The sequence below is a fragment of the Lissotriton vulgaris genome, chromosome 5 (genome assembly GCF_964263255.1).
Source record: "Lissotriton vulgaris chromosome 5, aLisVul1.2, whole genome shotgun sequence".
In the NCBI taxonomy this organism is placed as follows: domain Eukaryota; kingdom Metazoa; phylum Chordata; class Amphibia; order Caudata; family Salamandridae; genus Lissotriton; species Lissotriton vulgaris.
Genome location: NC_141693.1, coordinates 1,789,044,412 through 1,789,061,215, shown reverse-complemented (window position 1 = coordinate 1,789,061,215; position 16,804 = coordinate 1,789,044,412). Strand labels below are relative to the sequence as shown.

At 46.3% G+C, this 16,804-nt stretch overlaps 1 protein-coding gene across 7 annotated transcripts in view; it reads right to left on the bottom strand.

Annotated features, from left to right (window-relative positions):
• The window catches only part of LOC147717179 (signal transducer and activator of transcription 5B), a 1,664,723-nt gene that overhangs the window by 797,536 nt on the left and 850,383 nt on the right, over positions 1 to 16,804 (bottom strand). For all 7 annotated transcript variants that reach the window (XM_086924123.1, XM_086924125.1, XM_086924127.1 and 4 more), the window contains one exon: positions 5,048 to 5,204. In XM_086924123.1, coding sequence (XP_086780249.1) covers positions 5,048 to 5,204 — 157 coding nt within the window. The remainder of the gene's footprint in view (positions 1 to 5,047; positions 5,205 to 16,804) is intronic.

Sequence of the window (16,804 nt, the reverse complement as noted above, 5' to 3'; positions counted from 1 at the left end):
ATACAAAAGAAAAAGACAAAGAATTCACAGGCAAACAGGGAGAACAGGGTGGCTTATAATACAATGCAAGAAATTCTTGAATAAGCACAAACCCACAGTAACTGCCGAGAAGGTTAAAAATCATACAACAAGCAGTACTGCAAAACAGTCGACGAACGTTTCGATCCCTATCTCCAATAATACAGTGGGATCATCTTCAGGACTAGAATTTGACTTTGCCTGATTTGTCAAGTGAGCCTGTAGGGTATAAACAGGAAGAGAAAGAAAAGAAAAATTTCTGTACCAAATATTTACAGAATGAGTGCTAAAAGGCTAAAGTGCTCGTCAACAACCGTTTTTGTCATGCAAAATGCAACATGTGCACATGCAGTTGTGTGTAGCCAAAGGGCACGGATCTCACTGTGCTCGTGTTTGGGGTGCAGAAGACCGAGACAAGGCATACCGCGTTCATTTTTGGCAGTGGTGCTAAGTGGCGGGGAATATAGTGTTTGGTGAAAAGTTATCGTGGTGATTAATGCCTGGGGTGAATTTGGGAGCCCAGTAGGAATTGGGTAATTACCACGAGCCGTGCTGGGTGGGCCAGTCGTGGATGGACACAGTTTCAATGCCAAACAGTTCCGGTTACAGTTGAGGCCTGTATGGAGTTGTTAAGGTCATTATTAGCGTGTGGCAGATAAATAGCATTTAGGAAAATTGGAATTGAAAACCCATAATTACCGGGTGACGATTCGGAGGATAAAAGCCTGCCAAAACAGGTCGAGTTGATTGTGACCTAGAAGGGAGGCATTATAATCCAGAGTTACGATTGTGACAGTGGTGTCAGGGTGGCGACTAAAGTACAGTGAGGAAAAAAGCCAACATTACCGATGGAGCCTAGTATTGAGCGTAGGCTCGATGTGGGACTTCAGTTTAGAAGTTGTTGCCTGTGGACAAAAAGACATTGGTTGTTTGAGGAGGTCTGCAATTTCTGTTTCCAGAGATTTAAGAGTTTCACTCGCAATATCTATGCCAAGGGCTAGCCAGTGGCGTGAACAGGTTGTACCTATGAAGCTGAAATTTTGGATATATTTCGGATTATCGGTGAAAATTCCCGGAATATTTCGAACTTGTAAACCCAGCGGGATCACATTGGCTTTTAGATACGAGTAAATTAAGGTAAGCCCTTGAAATAACCCCGGTGCCCTTTAGGATTCAAATGAGTCCGGTATAGCTCGCTAAATAATTCATGTGCGCCCTCGGTATTTTTATTGCAGGCTCGCACGGAAAAGGCCCGTATTATCGAGCGCCTTGCGTGGAACAGACCCCCGGTCACGGTAATTTATTGCCTGCACAAATCACCAATCGTTGCCTCTCGCCCCTCACTCCCAACAATCAACCAATGTCTTTTTGTCCACAGGCAACAACTTCTAAACTGAAGTCCCACATCGAGCCTACGCTCAATACTAGGCTCCATCGGTAATGTTGGCTTTTTTCCTCACTGTACTTTAGTCGCCACCCTGACACCACTGTCACAATCGTAACTCTGGATTATAATGCCTCCCTTCTAGGTCACAATCAACTCGACCTGTTTTGGCAGGCTTTTATCCTCCGAATCGTCACCCGGTAATTATGGGTTTTCAATTCCAATTTTCCTAAATGCTATTTATCTGCCACACGCTAATAATGACCTTAACAACTCCATACAGGCCTCAACTGTAACCGGAACTGTTTGGCATTGAAACTGTGTCCATCCACGACTGGCCCACCCAGCACGGCTCGTGGTAATTACCCAATTCCTACTGGGCTCCCAAATTCACCCCAGGCATTAATCACCATGATAACTTTTCACCAAACACTATATTCCCCGCCACTTAGCACCACTGCCAAAAATGAACGCGGTATGCCTTGTCTCGGTCTTCTGCACCCCAAACACGAGCACAGTGAGATCCGTGCCCTTTGGGTACACACAACTGCATGTGCACATGTTGCATTTTGCATGACAAAAACGGTTGTTGACGAGCACTTTAGCCTTTTAGCACTCATTCTGTAAATATTTGGTACAGAAATTTTTCTTTTCTTTCTCTTCCTGTTTATACCCTACAGGCTCACTTGACAAATCAGGCAAAGTCAAATTCTAGTCCTGAAGATGATCCCACTGTATTATTGGAGATAGGGATCGAAACGTTCGTCGACTGTTTTGCAGTACTGCTTGTTGTATGATTTTTAACCTTCTCAGCAGTTACTGTGGGTTTGTGCTTATTCAAGAATTTCTTGCATTGTATTATAAGCCACCCTGTTCTCCCTGTTTGCCTGTGAATTCTTTGTCTTTTTCTTTTGTATTGTTTCCCCTTGACTTGGTACAGGCTTGTGCCCAGTTATTAATGTGCGAATTGTTTTCGCTTTATTCTGTTTATCCTTACTATTTTGAAAATAAATACTTCTAGGTCCGGCTGGACACTGAAGAAAAAAACACAGTCTTTATCTTTAGCCTGTGAAAATCAATCCTCTAGATATCAATTAAATATCTGGGGCACAACAAATTTAACAGCTAGGCAAAGAATATGGGTCACACTAGGCCTAATGGAAGCCAAGCGCAACATAGCAAAGAAATAGAGGTTGAGGTCGGACCCACACTCCGAGACTGGGAAACAGACATGGACTGCAGTATGCAAGCTGAAAGGGCGATATACGAGGGCAGAGATTGCCCGCATAAATGGACCAAAATCTGGGGTGGATGGAATGAGAGCAGAGGGATGCTTTGTCAGCCAGTTAGAAATCCACCCAATGAAAGGGAAACTGAGAAAACAGAGGGAATTTGAGAGAGAGGGGACGGGGGAACAGCATAGTAGAATAAGGAGCTCTGAAGGTGATGGTCCTAGTGACCATGTGATATGTAACTCAGATTGGAATATCCTGCTGCTATGTGTCTTTGTTCTTCTTTAACTTTTTCAATAAAAAGATATGAAAAAAGGAATGTTTCAAGGGAAGAAAAGGTACTGAAGGCTTTCACCAACTTAGACTGTTCTTACATTTTAAATATGACATCTGTGGGGCACAGACGTGTTCTGTTTCATTAATATTCACAGGAGTCAAACTTTGCTGCCTAAAATTAGAATAGTTGTATCGAAAATGTTCTACATTTGTTATTAGCATACCTGCATCATTTTAAAGGGCCAAATTTTATTCAGAGTAACCGCTTCGCAGCTGGACGTTTGCACCCGATGCAGGACTACAACCCAGTTGAAAATTACAGTAACGTGGGATTTTGCTAGCATAACTTTCACCATCGAAGACTGTAATTACTAAAAGCGCGAAAGTCAAGTCTTTGCGTGCCTTGGAACAGGGATAACATGGGTATTACTTATAGTTATATCTCCTATTACAAGGTACAAAATGTGATTCCAAATTAGACACCCTGCAGATATTGAAAGCCCCACAACCAGTATTTATCAGATGGCAGAGGCGGTGCATTCATTAGGGCGCAGGGGTATTGACCCCCCTACCGCTGCAAGCCACTATCTCACAGGCTATTTTTGACAATATAAATAAGCCCTCTACATCGTCCATTAATTTTATTTCCTTATGGGGCAGGGCTGCGTTCGGAGCTCAACTGAGGCTGAAACTGAGCTGGGCCTATCAGATTTGCCGGTATGTTTGCTGTGGCCAGCCTGACAGGTGCAGTTTGGGCTTCAACATTGAAGGCTACGATGGAGCCAAGACACAGCCCCAATGGTCTTCAATGGTGAACTGTCCTTGCATGTCCCAGCCAATCCTAGCACTGCTCTTATGCTGCTTAGTATTATATGCAAAAGACATACAGATGATGGACGTGCTCTCCATGCCACTGGAGTCAAGCTAGCCTGGCCGATGAGGGGTGATGCCCCAAAACCAGTCCCTAGATGCTTGTTTCCTGTCCAGGGAGGACCTGGCCTGGCAGTTCGGGCTGGGCTGTTCCCATTGGGAACAGGGTCAAGACTAATTTGCATATGGCTAGGTTCAAACTGGAATGGTTTGGAAATAAATAAAAAAACGATGGATTTAGGCCCAGATCTCTGTACTGGGGTAAATGTTTGACATAGATCAGCATTCTGTCCATCAATTGTTATTTTAGTATTATATGCAGCATAAGAGCAGCGCTTGAATTGGCTGGGGAGTTTGGTCTTACTGGACATTGGCAGAACGTGCCACACTACAAACATGCTCAGCTTTGCGAGGAGTCAGACATGTCAGGCACTGAGTTACCCCTACCAGAAGGTTGTGTCGCCTCCCCAGGGCCTCAGCATCGCTGTGGAAAAAGTGAAGGTGCTCCCTGAGGCTCTAAAGCTTATTGAGGAGTTGAGACCGGAGTGGAACCTGCAGCGAGTACAGGCCAGGTATGTGAACCACCTGCAATTTTGTGTTCTCATTTAGTTATGTTATTTACATTTGAAAGTATTTTATTTTTCATTGTTATTTTATTTTTGGTAGCAGCATGTGTTATTGACTGTGATATCACAGACTTCCTGTGCTCTCTTTTGCCTTTCAGTGTCAGTAAACGAAAGGGGTGTTGTCAGGAAGGCTCTCTGCCCACACACACGTGGCACATCTTATTCTGACCCTGAGCTAGCCTGACAAGGCAGGAATGTGATTATGTTAGGGATACTCGGAAACAGTGGCGTCTGGTACCCTAAATATTTGGTTGCCCTACCACATATTTAGGGTGCCAGCCCCCACTTCCGTAGGGGAAATCTGACATCGAGTTTGAACCCGAATTGCGACCAGGGCTTTCTCAGCAGTCCTAAATGGAGAATTCTCAACTACAGTTAATAAGCGGGAACGTTCCAGTTTGTTTACTTTTGTTCACCGAGCACCTCCTCGTCCTCTGGGCTAGGGAGGAGCAGGCTGGCAGCTTCTCTCACCTGAGGTGTGTACAGCAGAGCTCTGATACTCGGTGGCTATGAACCTGGTTCATGCACTGCAGACGCAGGAATGTGCACCGTCAGTCCGGGCTACTTCTTTATAGCAAGTCATTTACAACACTGACAGTTCCACAGGGTAGTAGAGACAAAGCTCTTTATTCGACACTCACCTTGAGTTGTGTTGCGTAATGCCCCAATTTGATCTTCAGTAAAAAGCCATCTTCGCCGACTTGATGATCTGCTTTTTTCTGTAGCTCCTGTATTAAGCCTTCCAGTAGCTGCGTGGCTTTAATACTATCTTGTGGATTTTCCAGGTCCACCGAGTCCCTTGGAAGAAATATACATATGTTCATATCAGCTGCATCCATTTCGCCTTCATTTCATAAAAACATAACTCGTCTAGGCCAGCTATAAACAGACTATGTTCATGTACTCTCAACATTTTTTACTCAAATACATATCGATGCATTTTCAAACAGGAAAAGGTAAGAGATGCCTTGGCTCGGGACAACTAAATAAGAAAGTTATTCATAATGCTTGGGGAACTGATTAAATGCGGTAAACCTTGCCTGCCAAACCACTGGATAAACCAGATCTCCAACCCTTTTACGCCAGTAAGAAAAGGACCTCTCTAGCCTTTAATATGTGCATGAAAAGGGAACGTGTATGAAAAGGGAACCAGCATGAGATTCCCTGTGCAATTTTAAAGTCTATATATGCTTTCGGTTTTCAAACATTTGCTTTCAATTCCATCCTCGGGCATAGCCTGGCACTTTAAAGTGATTCGCAGAGGGTGCAAAGAGCTGCTTTTTGCTACTGAAACGTCCACTGAGGGACATGTGTTAAGAGACTAATACTGTGAAGATCGATAGGCAATTCTGGCGAATCACTGCCATTCACAAGTCTGATGATAATTATTTAATTATGGGTTTACTGAAAATTAAGCAAAATGAGGAACACCCCTCTACGAACTATATTTGGCACGTTGATACGACTTCCAATGAAATCTGCCATATCCCCTTGAATGATTTTGACCTCACGTTTTTATTGCCAGCAATAGCAATTAAAAGGGTCAATTTAACAGGATAAAAGGGTTAATTTGGGATCATACACGAGGGTTGTTGTACTTCAAAAACTACTAAAGTAAGTCAATCTTAATTGGTTAAACAAACCACTGTCTTACTCGATTTTACAAAAGTGTGCTTTTCTAATTAATAAGAGGGCTTCTTCAAAACCCACTGATCTAAAAAGAAAACTGCACAAGTCTCAATTATCTGTTGTCTATCAACATCTCTATGAACCCTATTATTTTTTTCTTTCAATTACTCAACTTGTTGGCAAAAAAAGTTCCTAGCTTAAAAATAACTAAAGAGGATTACAAAGGTAGAACGTGTCCTTTTCTTCACAGTTTCTTCTCAACTTTTCCATAGCACCCGATCAGTTATACTAGTGGCCTCTTGTTGTAGATTACCCTGCGAAGACAACCAACCCGTACGTGACTATAAAAGATTTGTTGTTGGTAATAAGATACCTCTAAGTGCAGAGCTAAGCAAAAAAGTTGTTATAGTTATACAATGGTCTACCAATTACGACTCCTTCGACATGTCTTAACATTGTATTTCTTTTAATACTGTACTAACAGCCTAATGTGCTCGAAGGTATAAGGCCCGGAATGGAGAGTGATTTTCATACACTAGGCTGTTGTTCAAAGTTTTCCTTTCAGTGAAAGAATTCTAGAAGAGGTTCAGAAAGAAATATTTATTTGAATGTCTAATAAGATAGCTACCTCTGAAAACGCATTAATACCTACAAAACAGAAAGGAAAGGTAGGGAAAAATCTGCTGAGTTCTGGGTGAAGATGCTGAAATAAAGGTAGTAAGAAAGATTGCAGAGGATGTATTCTCTACCAATGAGATTTAAAAAGAAGGAAACGTTACAGACCTATTGTCCTAATCATGCATCATAAGAATCTTCATGGAAATCAAAAACGCTGAATAATTCCCCAGTCTGAGTGGATCCTGGAACACCCTTTTAACATAATCTTTGATGATTGAGCTTTTATTCGATATGCAAGATATCTTGTAAGCGTACACAAAATACAGCCATTTACAAAACTACAAAAGACATTATTTAAAAAAGCAATTATTAAATGCACATTTAAAAAGGATAAAAGGACATGTGATGCCAGAATAATTTAACTAAAAGTGAATTAAACCGCTATTGACAGTCTCTTGCATCGAATCAACCAAAACTGTTTTAAAAATTTGGCTATACCACAAACAATAGGGGGGAAGTGTCCGTCATTAGGATGCGCAGGGCTACTAGATAACTACGTGTGCCCATATTGCGGCAAAGGGCTTTAAGCCAGAAACTCCTGTCCTGGGTTTTGCATAGTCCGGACATTCAAATAGGATATGCGTAATGGACTCTATCCTAGTAGGACAACATGCACAAAAAGGGGACGTGTGAGCACCTGATTTCCACTTAGACACCAGAGCCCCAACTGGAAGGGAGCCCACTCTAAATTTAAAATACAGAGCTCGATCGACTGGAAGAGTAATTAGGTCCAGATAAGGCTCATAGACTACTGCATCTTTTACTGTTAAAAAGGCAGCTGTGGATTTACAATGTTCAGAGTTTGTAACTAGCTGTTCCGCAACCCAATTCCAGTAATGTCTCTTCAGAACCTCTTTTGGTGGAGCCGATCTTGATAACCAACAGTCCCCCAGTCCAATTTCCTCCAAGAGTTTTTTGGTCTCTCTCAGCCAACTAATTTTTGTCCAACCGCCCAAGCTCATTATCTCCGCCAACCCTTCAGCGTACAATTTTAACTCTTCACCCCTCCAGATACGTGTCCACAAAAGGAGTGGGCGAAGCCGGGCTTGGTCTTTAATGTTCTTACAACCTGTGTCCAGCAGCACAGGTACTGTTGGAGTGCTCGGAGGGATGGCGATTAAAGATTTCAGGAGCTTGCTCTCAGCTGTTGCCAAGGAGTCCAGACAGCAATGCCCCCACAGTTCGGCCCCGTACAAGGCTGATGTTACTACCTTAGCCTTGTAGATGTCAATTACTGGGGTAAGCGACCGCCTTGGTGATGCCCGGAATTCCCTCAGGAGGGCACCTCCTACTCTCTTGTGGTTGAGGACCATCCTAGCAATGTGAGGTGACCAGTTCATGCTATCCGTGATCCGAATTCCGAGGTAGTCAAATTCGGATACTTTCTCCAAGGCAACAGAATTGAGAATAGGAGGGCGGCCCAGTTTCCTTGGTGGATTTAGGACTAAAAACTTAGTTTTGTCCACATTAATTACTCGCCCTTTGCAACACAGAAGCTCTGGAAACGGGTTAACAGTTTCTGGAGGCCTTGCGGAGTCTTAGAGATCAAGAGCGTGTCGTCCGCAAAAAGCAGGGTGGGGATCCGCACTCCTCCGAGGCAGGGGGCGTCGTCTGGTTCTTGCTGGAGATATTCCACCACCCCATTCACATATAATCAGAAAAGGGTGGGCGCCAGAACGCATCCCTGTCTCACACCCCTAGACACTGGTTAGCTCTCCATTTCTCCCCCAGCGGACCTGAGCAAAGGTGTGGGTGTGAAGGCTAATAAGGAGGGACAAGATGTAAGGAGGCAATCCCAGCCCATAAAGCACCCTCCATAGCTCCTCCCGGGGGACTAGGTCAAAGGCAGTCCTCAGGTCTATAAAAGCCAGGTATAGACTGCCCTTGCCTAGCTCCACCACCTTCCACCGAAGAAGTGCCAACCTAAACGCCTGCTCTATCGTCCCCATTCCTGCCCGAAAGCCTGCCTGGAAGTCTGATAATATTTTATTTTCCTCCACCCAATGGAGAATCCTACCAAGTATAGCTTTTCCTGCTATCTTTTGGGTGGAGTCTATCAGGCTTATGGGGCGGTAGTTCCCCGGGATTTCTCTGCATCCTTTTTTATAGATCGGGACCAACACCGCCCCCTTCCAGGAATCGGGCACTGGCCCTCCCATCATAATGTCATTAAGGAGGGCTGCAATAACCCTTCCCCACGCCACTGGATATGCCCGCATAAGGTCCCCCGGCAGACCATCTGGACCTGCCGCCTTGCGGGGGGCTACCCACCCAATTACCTTTTCGATCTCTAAAGGTGTAAAGAGATTATAGGTATGGGGCTCGGATACCAGTGGGGAGGTAACCCTAACATTTAGTTCTCCATCTTCCGGGAGGTATAAAGCCCCAAAGTGTTTTACCCAGCTTTGTGGGGGAATATTAAAGGGTCTCATAGTTTCCTCAGGCCTGTTCCGGGAACCTACAAGGTTCCAGAAGCCCCTTGAATCTTTACTTTTGCTGGCATGGAGTAGGTCCTCCCAAAATTTCTCTTCCCACTCCATCCTAGCAATTTTAAGGGATCTATTGTAGGCCTTCCTTGCTTCCAGTATATCGCTATGGGGTTTGTGCTTCACTGCCTCTACAAGAGTTGTTTTGTGTGCCCTACATGTTTGTGTGTACCAACCATTACCTTGTTTTTTACCTCGTTTATTTCCTGACTTGCTAGAAGGGATGGTAAACACGTTTGTCAAAGCCTCTACTAGAGAGACAAAGACCCCACTCACCCTACCCACCCCTTCCGAGACCGACCCCAGATCTGACACTGCTTGATTTAAGAGGGTTGAGATTTCTCCCACCCTTTCCTCTGAGAGGACCAATTTAGCCCATTTTAGGCGCCTTCCACAGAGAGAGACTACAGACTCATCGGGGGGAGCTACTACGGGGTTAATGGGACCCTTTTTAGGAAGACACCACCATTGGGCCATGGTTAAGGAAAGTGGGTTGTGGTCACTTTCAATTGTCGGGACCACAACCATATCCCTCACTTGGCTCCAGAGACATACATCTAATAAGATGTAGTCTATTCTAGAGGTGTGTCCTGGTCTGTTATATGTATGGCCCCCCCCCCTCTCCGAAGTTGTCCTTCCATTCACTGCCCTTAGGTTTAATTCAAGGCTTAGGGAGTATAGCTGTAACGCCACCTCTGACCATCTCCTAATGGGTGGAATCTCTAAAACAGGGATCCCTATCCTAGTGTCCTCCTCGTCCTGGTCTAGGGCAACGTCCGAGCCCAAAGGCTCGAACGTACAGTTCATGTCACCCGCGACCAGGATACATGACTTGTGTGGAGTTGTAATCAAAAGGGTCTCTAGGAGAGATAGTACAGAGGACTTCCTCCCGCCCATAGTCCCTCTGGCGTAGACATTATAGACATTTAGTAATATTCTACCCCTTGGGTCTCTTAAAATAATATTTTGGATATCCGGACAACCTGTCTGTGCCTCCTCTATTCTGCAGTCTAAGGATGCTGCTACCCATATGAGCAGGCCACCCGAGGGGCGTCCTCTCCCTGTTTCCGAGGTTAGCGCAGGCACAGAGTAGGAGGAGAATCCCACCCTATGTACCGACTCCAAACTCCAAGTCTCTTGGAAGATGCATAAGAAGTGCTCATCAACCAGGGCATTCCAGTCTGGGAGGGCCAACTTTCTTGCGATCCCTGCGACATTCCAGCTGAAAACCTTAAAGACTAGGTCCATCACAGCTGATGTGTCGCTGGTCGAGAGAACACTACTGTCCGCAGGCCTCACAGAAGGAACTTGCAAAAGACAATCTAGAGGAATGGGCAGAGAGGCTACCAACCCACTGGCGCTTGCAGATGAGGGTGAGGCTGTTCGGAGTGGAGATACTACCATTGGGTCTATTCTATTAACAGTTGCAGTATCTGCAACTGCAACTGTGGTTTCCCTCGTGTCGCCCTCCTCCAGTCAACAACTCCCTGGCACCCAAGGGGGGTTTAGCCCATTGCCCCCAAGGCCCCCAACCCAGCGTGTGTCCCAGTTTTGACAAAAACCAAGAACACTAGGAACCTCCCATGGCGACATAGCAATTTGCCTTGGGTAAAAAAAGGTTAAGTCCACTACTTTAACCCCTACTGAATCCATGTTTTTTATAGGACTACAGATGGTGCTCACTACTCTGGGATCTTGGAAGTTTATTATTATACAGTCCCCCTCCTGTGTTTTTTTCCCCTGCCCTACCCACCCTGCTCTGCGAACACTTAGGATAAGCCCATCCACGCCAGTCGGAATTGGCTTATTTGACTTTAGCCAGTGGATGCACTTATTCTTAAGAGATTGGTGGTTCTCCAACTGGCCTTCTTTCAGAGGGGGAACATTTATTAATACGGCGACAAAAGGTTGACAATCTGGTGGGAGGTTTACAGGGGGGATCCGCCGTGTGAGATTTCGAGGGGCCACTGTAGTGACAGCTGGGGCTATAGATTGGGGAGCAGTTTTGGCGACCATTCCTGTCGCTGCTCCCTTGACTTTATCTTGTATACCAGGTGTTTGGCTAGCTTTTGCTTTACCTCTGCTTGCCAGGTGCTGCACTTGTGGAAGTGGCTTAGGTGTAGTTTTGGCAACCTCTATAGGTGTTGACGTTCCCTTGGGTTGGGGCCCTGCTGTAGGTGGGGAAGGAATTTTAGGTGCTAGGGCTTGCACTCTGCTAGCTTCAGCCTTATTTGGCCTGTTTGGAGGATTAGAATCTACCTGTGGTGGTAAGGAAGCTACTGGGGGCGCACTCCCCTTTGGTCCCATGTCCTGATTGTCGCTCACTCTTTTTAGCTGTTTAAATGTAGTTTTAAGTGAGTAGAACCCATCGAGGGTTGATTGCTCTAGTTTATCTATTCTAGCCCCCAGGCCCTTGACCTGAGTCAGCAAGGGCATCAAGAGGCTATTTACCCTCTCCAAAATGGTATCAATGGTCATGGGATCGATAAATTTGGGGACATTATCAGTACTATTACTAGTGGGTGGGCAGTTATTTATACCCATGTGTGAGACCACAGCATCCCCCTCCTCCTCAGCCTTATCCTCTGGGAACAGGCCCTTTACGTCTTTCCCGCCTTGTCCAAAAGACTTTCTTGTTCGTTTGTAGAGCGCGGCCTGTCTCACCAGCCTGCCCTTAGTATGGTTACCTGCCTTTTTGCTTTTAGCCCTTTTGTTCTGCCTACTTGCGTCAGTTACAGAAGGCACCCCATCTGGGATTACTATGGTGGGGGTGGGCGATATTGGCAATGGTGACTGAGTTGTAGTTTTGTTTAAGGGCGAATGGGGTGCAGGTGGAGATGATGTGCTTGGGCCACCCTCTTCCTCAATGCCACTAGGAAGAAGCGCGGCCAGATGTTCCAACCTGTCTATGTTTTGCCCTATTTCTAGCAACTGGGGGGGTCTGTAGAGCAGCCCGGGACACCAACAGGGGGGGCAGATTGGTCCCGCTCACAAGCCGGTGTCAAGGCCTGTGCAACGGCCCCCAAAGATGAGCGTCTGGAAGGGAGATAGACCTCTGATAGACGGCGTTCGGACATAGCAATCTCCTATTCTATGACTGCCGCCACTCTAGTGATAAAGCGGTCCATAGTTCCGATCACTGGGCTCCCACCAGCAACTCCCCTTTCGCCCTCACTCCTGAGCAATTTGCCAGAACGGGTTGACATGGTTAAGGGTAAACTCTAGGGAGTCACACACGGCCCACCTGTGCTCCGCGCTGGATGTAAGAGACGTGGCCCAGCCCAGCCTCTGTCAGCCCCTGACTGCCACAGACTGCCCGCCCTTTGCTCGGGCTTCGCTCGGCGTCCCGCACGCATCCCGCTGTGCGTCAAGAAGGTCGTTAAAATAGGTGGTTGTGGGCGGGGGCGTGTCTCCCAGGAGGCGCGGCCGTGCGCACCTGGGCTGATGCAGGGACTCCTGGGCTCTGTAGTCCAGGTGATGTTTCGCCCTCCTCCTTGCCGCCTCCTGACTCCAGTGAAGTCCTTAGTGCCTGGCCCCTCGCTGCAGCCCGCGATGCGGCACCCGCGAAGCGGGTGCGGCGAGCAGTGGCAGAAGCAGCGGTGGAGCGGTCTCCAAGGGTCACAGGTCAGCAACAACGATCCGTGGCTCCTTCACCTCTCCCTCAACAGAGTTTGAGCGTCCCACCGGCTGTTTGGAGACTGCCGCCTTTAGTGCTTGGTTGGGCGGGGGGCGTGTCTCCCAGGAGGCGCGGCCGTGCGCACCTGGGCTGATGCAGGGACTCCTGGGCTCTGTAGTCCAGGTGATGTTTCGCCCTCCTCCTTGCCGCCTCCTGACTCCAGTGAAGTCCTTAGTGCCTGGCCCCTCGCTGCAGCCCGCGATGCGGCACCCGCGAAGCGGGTGCGGCGAGCAGTGGCAGAAGCATCGGTGCAGCGGTGTCCAAGGGTCACAGGTCAGCAACAACGATCCGTGGCTCCTTCACCTCTCCCTCAACAGAGTTTGAGCGTGCCACCGGCTGTTTGGAGACTGCCGCCTTTAGTGCTTGGTTGGGCGGGGGGCGTGTCTCCCAGGAGGCGCGTCCGTGCACACCTGGGCTGATGCAGGGACTCCTGGGATTTGTAGTCCAGGTGATGTTTCGCCCTCCTCCTTGCCGCCTCCTGACTCCAGTGAAGTCCTTAGTGCCTGGCCCCTCGCTGCAGCCCGCAATGCGGCACCCGCGATGCGGCACCCGCGATGCGGCACCCGCGAAGCGGGTGCGGCGAGCAGTGGCAGAAGCAGCGGTGCAGCGGTGTCCAAGGGTCACAGGTCAGCAACAACGATCCGTGGCTCCTTCACCTCTCCCTCAACAGAGTTTGAGCGTCCCACCGGCTGTTTGGAGACTGCCGCCTTTAGTGCTTGGTTGGGCGGGGGCGTGTCTCCCAGGAGGCGCAGCCGTGCGCACCTGGGCAGATGCAGGGACTCCTGGGCTCTGTAGTCCAGGTGATGTTTCGCCCTCCTCCTTGCCGCCTCCTGACTCCAGTGAAGTCCTTAGTGCCTGGCCCCTCGCTGCAGCCCGTGATGCGGCACCCGCGAAGCGGGTGCGGCGAGCAGTGGCAGAAGCAGCGGTGCAGCGGTGTCCAAGGGTCACAGGTCAGCAACAACGATCCGTGGCTCCTTCACCTCTCCCTCAACAGAGTTTGAGCGTCTTCTTCCTGAGTTCAACATGATAGAATGGCAATAGGCTATGATAATGTCGTGAAAATAGCCCAATGTTAGTCTGTCCGAAATGTCATTTCGTCCTGAATGCAAGAAATGTGTTAATGGGATGGTTAACTTTTAACAGTTTCATCACCTGGCATGTAAAATGTCTTCCAACACTATGTGCATGAAGGTAAAATGCAGCCGGATAGGCTTACATTAAACAAGCATCGGCATAGGCAATAGGTCTCGCATTTGGGACATTATAAGTATTTAGTTATGCAGCACAATATGCTTGGTGCAACAACATCAACTTTTGCATGGCTAAACACTTATAAGGTCGCAAAGGAGAGACCTATTGGCTATGCCAATGTTTGTTTGTTGCTAGATGTGCTCTCTGTGGTTCAGTTCACACCCAATCAAGAAAGCTATTCTTCTGTGTTAATCTAACACAGTCCTGGTGCTTACCATTGAAAACTGCTAAGGTTAAGAAATAAACTTTCCTACGGAGTCATCATGCAGTCGCTCCCTTCCCTGAAGCAGTTGTGATGCTGAACAGGTAGGAGGAATGCAAGATGATATGAACACGGAAAACGTCACACCGAATAATTTTAGCAGTAAGCCACAGTGCAGTATATGAAAATGTATGCTACCTACCTGGAGAATCAGAGAACGGTTAAAACATAATCCAAAAGTGGGCAGGGCTGTTTAGTTTAAATTTAACAGAAAGTTTAATGTATTTTTTCTTATATATAGTTTTAGCAGGCTTGGACTACTTGTTTGAGTTCAGAGAGGGAGGCTGCAGTGTAGACCGAGGGAGAGGGAGAGGAGAAACAGCGTGGGGAAAGAACTGCAAGGGATGTGTGAGATTGTGGAAGACAGAAGAAAGGTTGGAGAGACAGTGTGAGAGGGAGATAGGAATCAGTCTGGGAACAGAGCCATGATAAAAACCCATGTGAGAGACTTTGGAAGTGAGAGAAAGGGGCGGTGAGACAAAGGAGGAGGAAGAAGAGAAACCGTGTGAGAAAATGACTGCATGGGATGTGTGAGATGGTGGAAGATAGAGGAAAGGTAGAGAGAGGGAGAGGGAGAAGAGAAATAGTGTGGGGAAGGAACTGTGAAGCGTGTGTGAGTCTTTGGTACATGAAAGGTAGGAGAAAAAAGGAGGAAGAAAGAGAAAATGATGGGCGAGTGGACCAACAAAGAGTGGGAATAAAACTATGCCAATTAATGTGTAGAAGGGGGAGAAGGAGGAAATCACGGCAAGGGCAAAAAGAAATAGGGTTGGGAAAGAGCGTTGCCAATGGTTTGTGAGAGCCAGCATGGGGCAATGTGTTAGACCAGGTTAGTCACTGAATTTTACACTGCAAGTGATGGCACTTATCCTGATCACAAGCACACACCTGCCTAAAATGAAGTGCACTGCGGTGTCAGGCTATTAGCATAGAATTTGGGACCACCTCTATGGTTACTTTTATGACCAGGGAAAAGAGGGGACTACACTTATATACAAATATAACAAGATTCCCCCATGGTCTAGTCTTAGTTTCTTGTATGGCGTTGCTCTCAAAATACAACAATTAACCTTCAATTTAGTACAGGGACAACAATATCTTTTCTTTCATTAGATATATTTTATTTCTTTTTTTGTAGGTTTATCAAAATTATTTAAAACAGTTTTTTATTTTTTGGATCTTTTTTTTAAAAGTGTACATCAATTCATCAACATTGGTAATAATCCAATCAATCTTATAAGTGCAAAAGTGAATGACATAATTTTTACAATCTGTCCAAAATGTACTATATATTTTACAAAATAGATGAAGAAACAACAATTACCCTGTCTGACACACTGATTCACATACACACCACTCATTCATACAGAACCACAATCTCACAAACTCCAAAACAATTTCTAAGGTTGAGGTAACACAGATCGTCAATGTTTTTTTTTCTTCATCTATTTTGTAAAAATAGATGGGTAGGCGAGACCTAAAAAAGGACAAAATAGAGCCTGTCCCTTTATGGACCTGGGAGGCACGTCTACCGGCAATGCCTTGTAAAGACAGTTACCAGCCAAGACCCTCTCTTTTTTCCAGCGTGCTTCAACAGGATTCTGAACATCTTGGGAATTTTCAAACTGCTGGAAAAAAAACTTCTAGTCAGGAATTCTTTTTTTATTTTTTTAACTAGTTTCACTCATGTCTGTTCAATTCTCCTGTTGAGGAAACTGATCTTTTACTGACTGGACATTCATTTTCTGTTCGAATGCCTTCTTAGCTCCCTAACTAGCCTTCATGTGGAAGAAAAAAAGCGACAACTGATGGCCACTTGGTCTGTGTGGTGTGGCTCACTCCATCTCACCAGGTTGAAGGCTGTGGCATTTGAAAGTAGAAAACAAAGTCTTAAAGGACACTGAAAGATGTAGAGAGGAACAGACTGAGAGGTCTGATGCAAGATATTATAAAGGCTAACAAAGAAAAAGGAATCAATGAATATACAAAAATGACTCTCACAATCAAGATGCTCTAGCATGGCTGCAAGAATATTTACATCTCTTTTGACATAGTTACTGAAGGTCACAATGGCATTGTCCCATTCAAATCCATCAAACACATGACCGATATCAGCATTGCAGTCTACGACATGGAAAAGGCGTATACTGCCACTGTCTCAGCTGTCAATGTCAAACAACGCCAATGCCATCTCCTTCATTGTCAAGAAGTTCTCCAGTTGTTTTATCATCTTCTCCATGGAGGCCTACATTACCTTCCATGCATTCTGCAGCTTCTCTGGCTCATTTCACAGGGAAAGCTGCTTCAAAACACAAACATTTTTCATTGGTGGAAGATCCAAATACAGTTCTTCTACCCCTTTGAGCATTTGAAACCAACAATACCATTTGAGAATCCTATCCAAACACCACTGGAA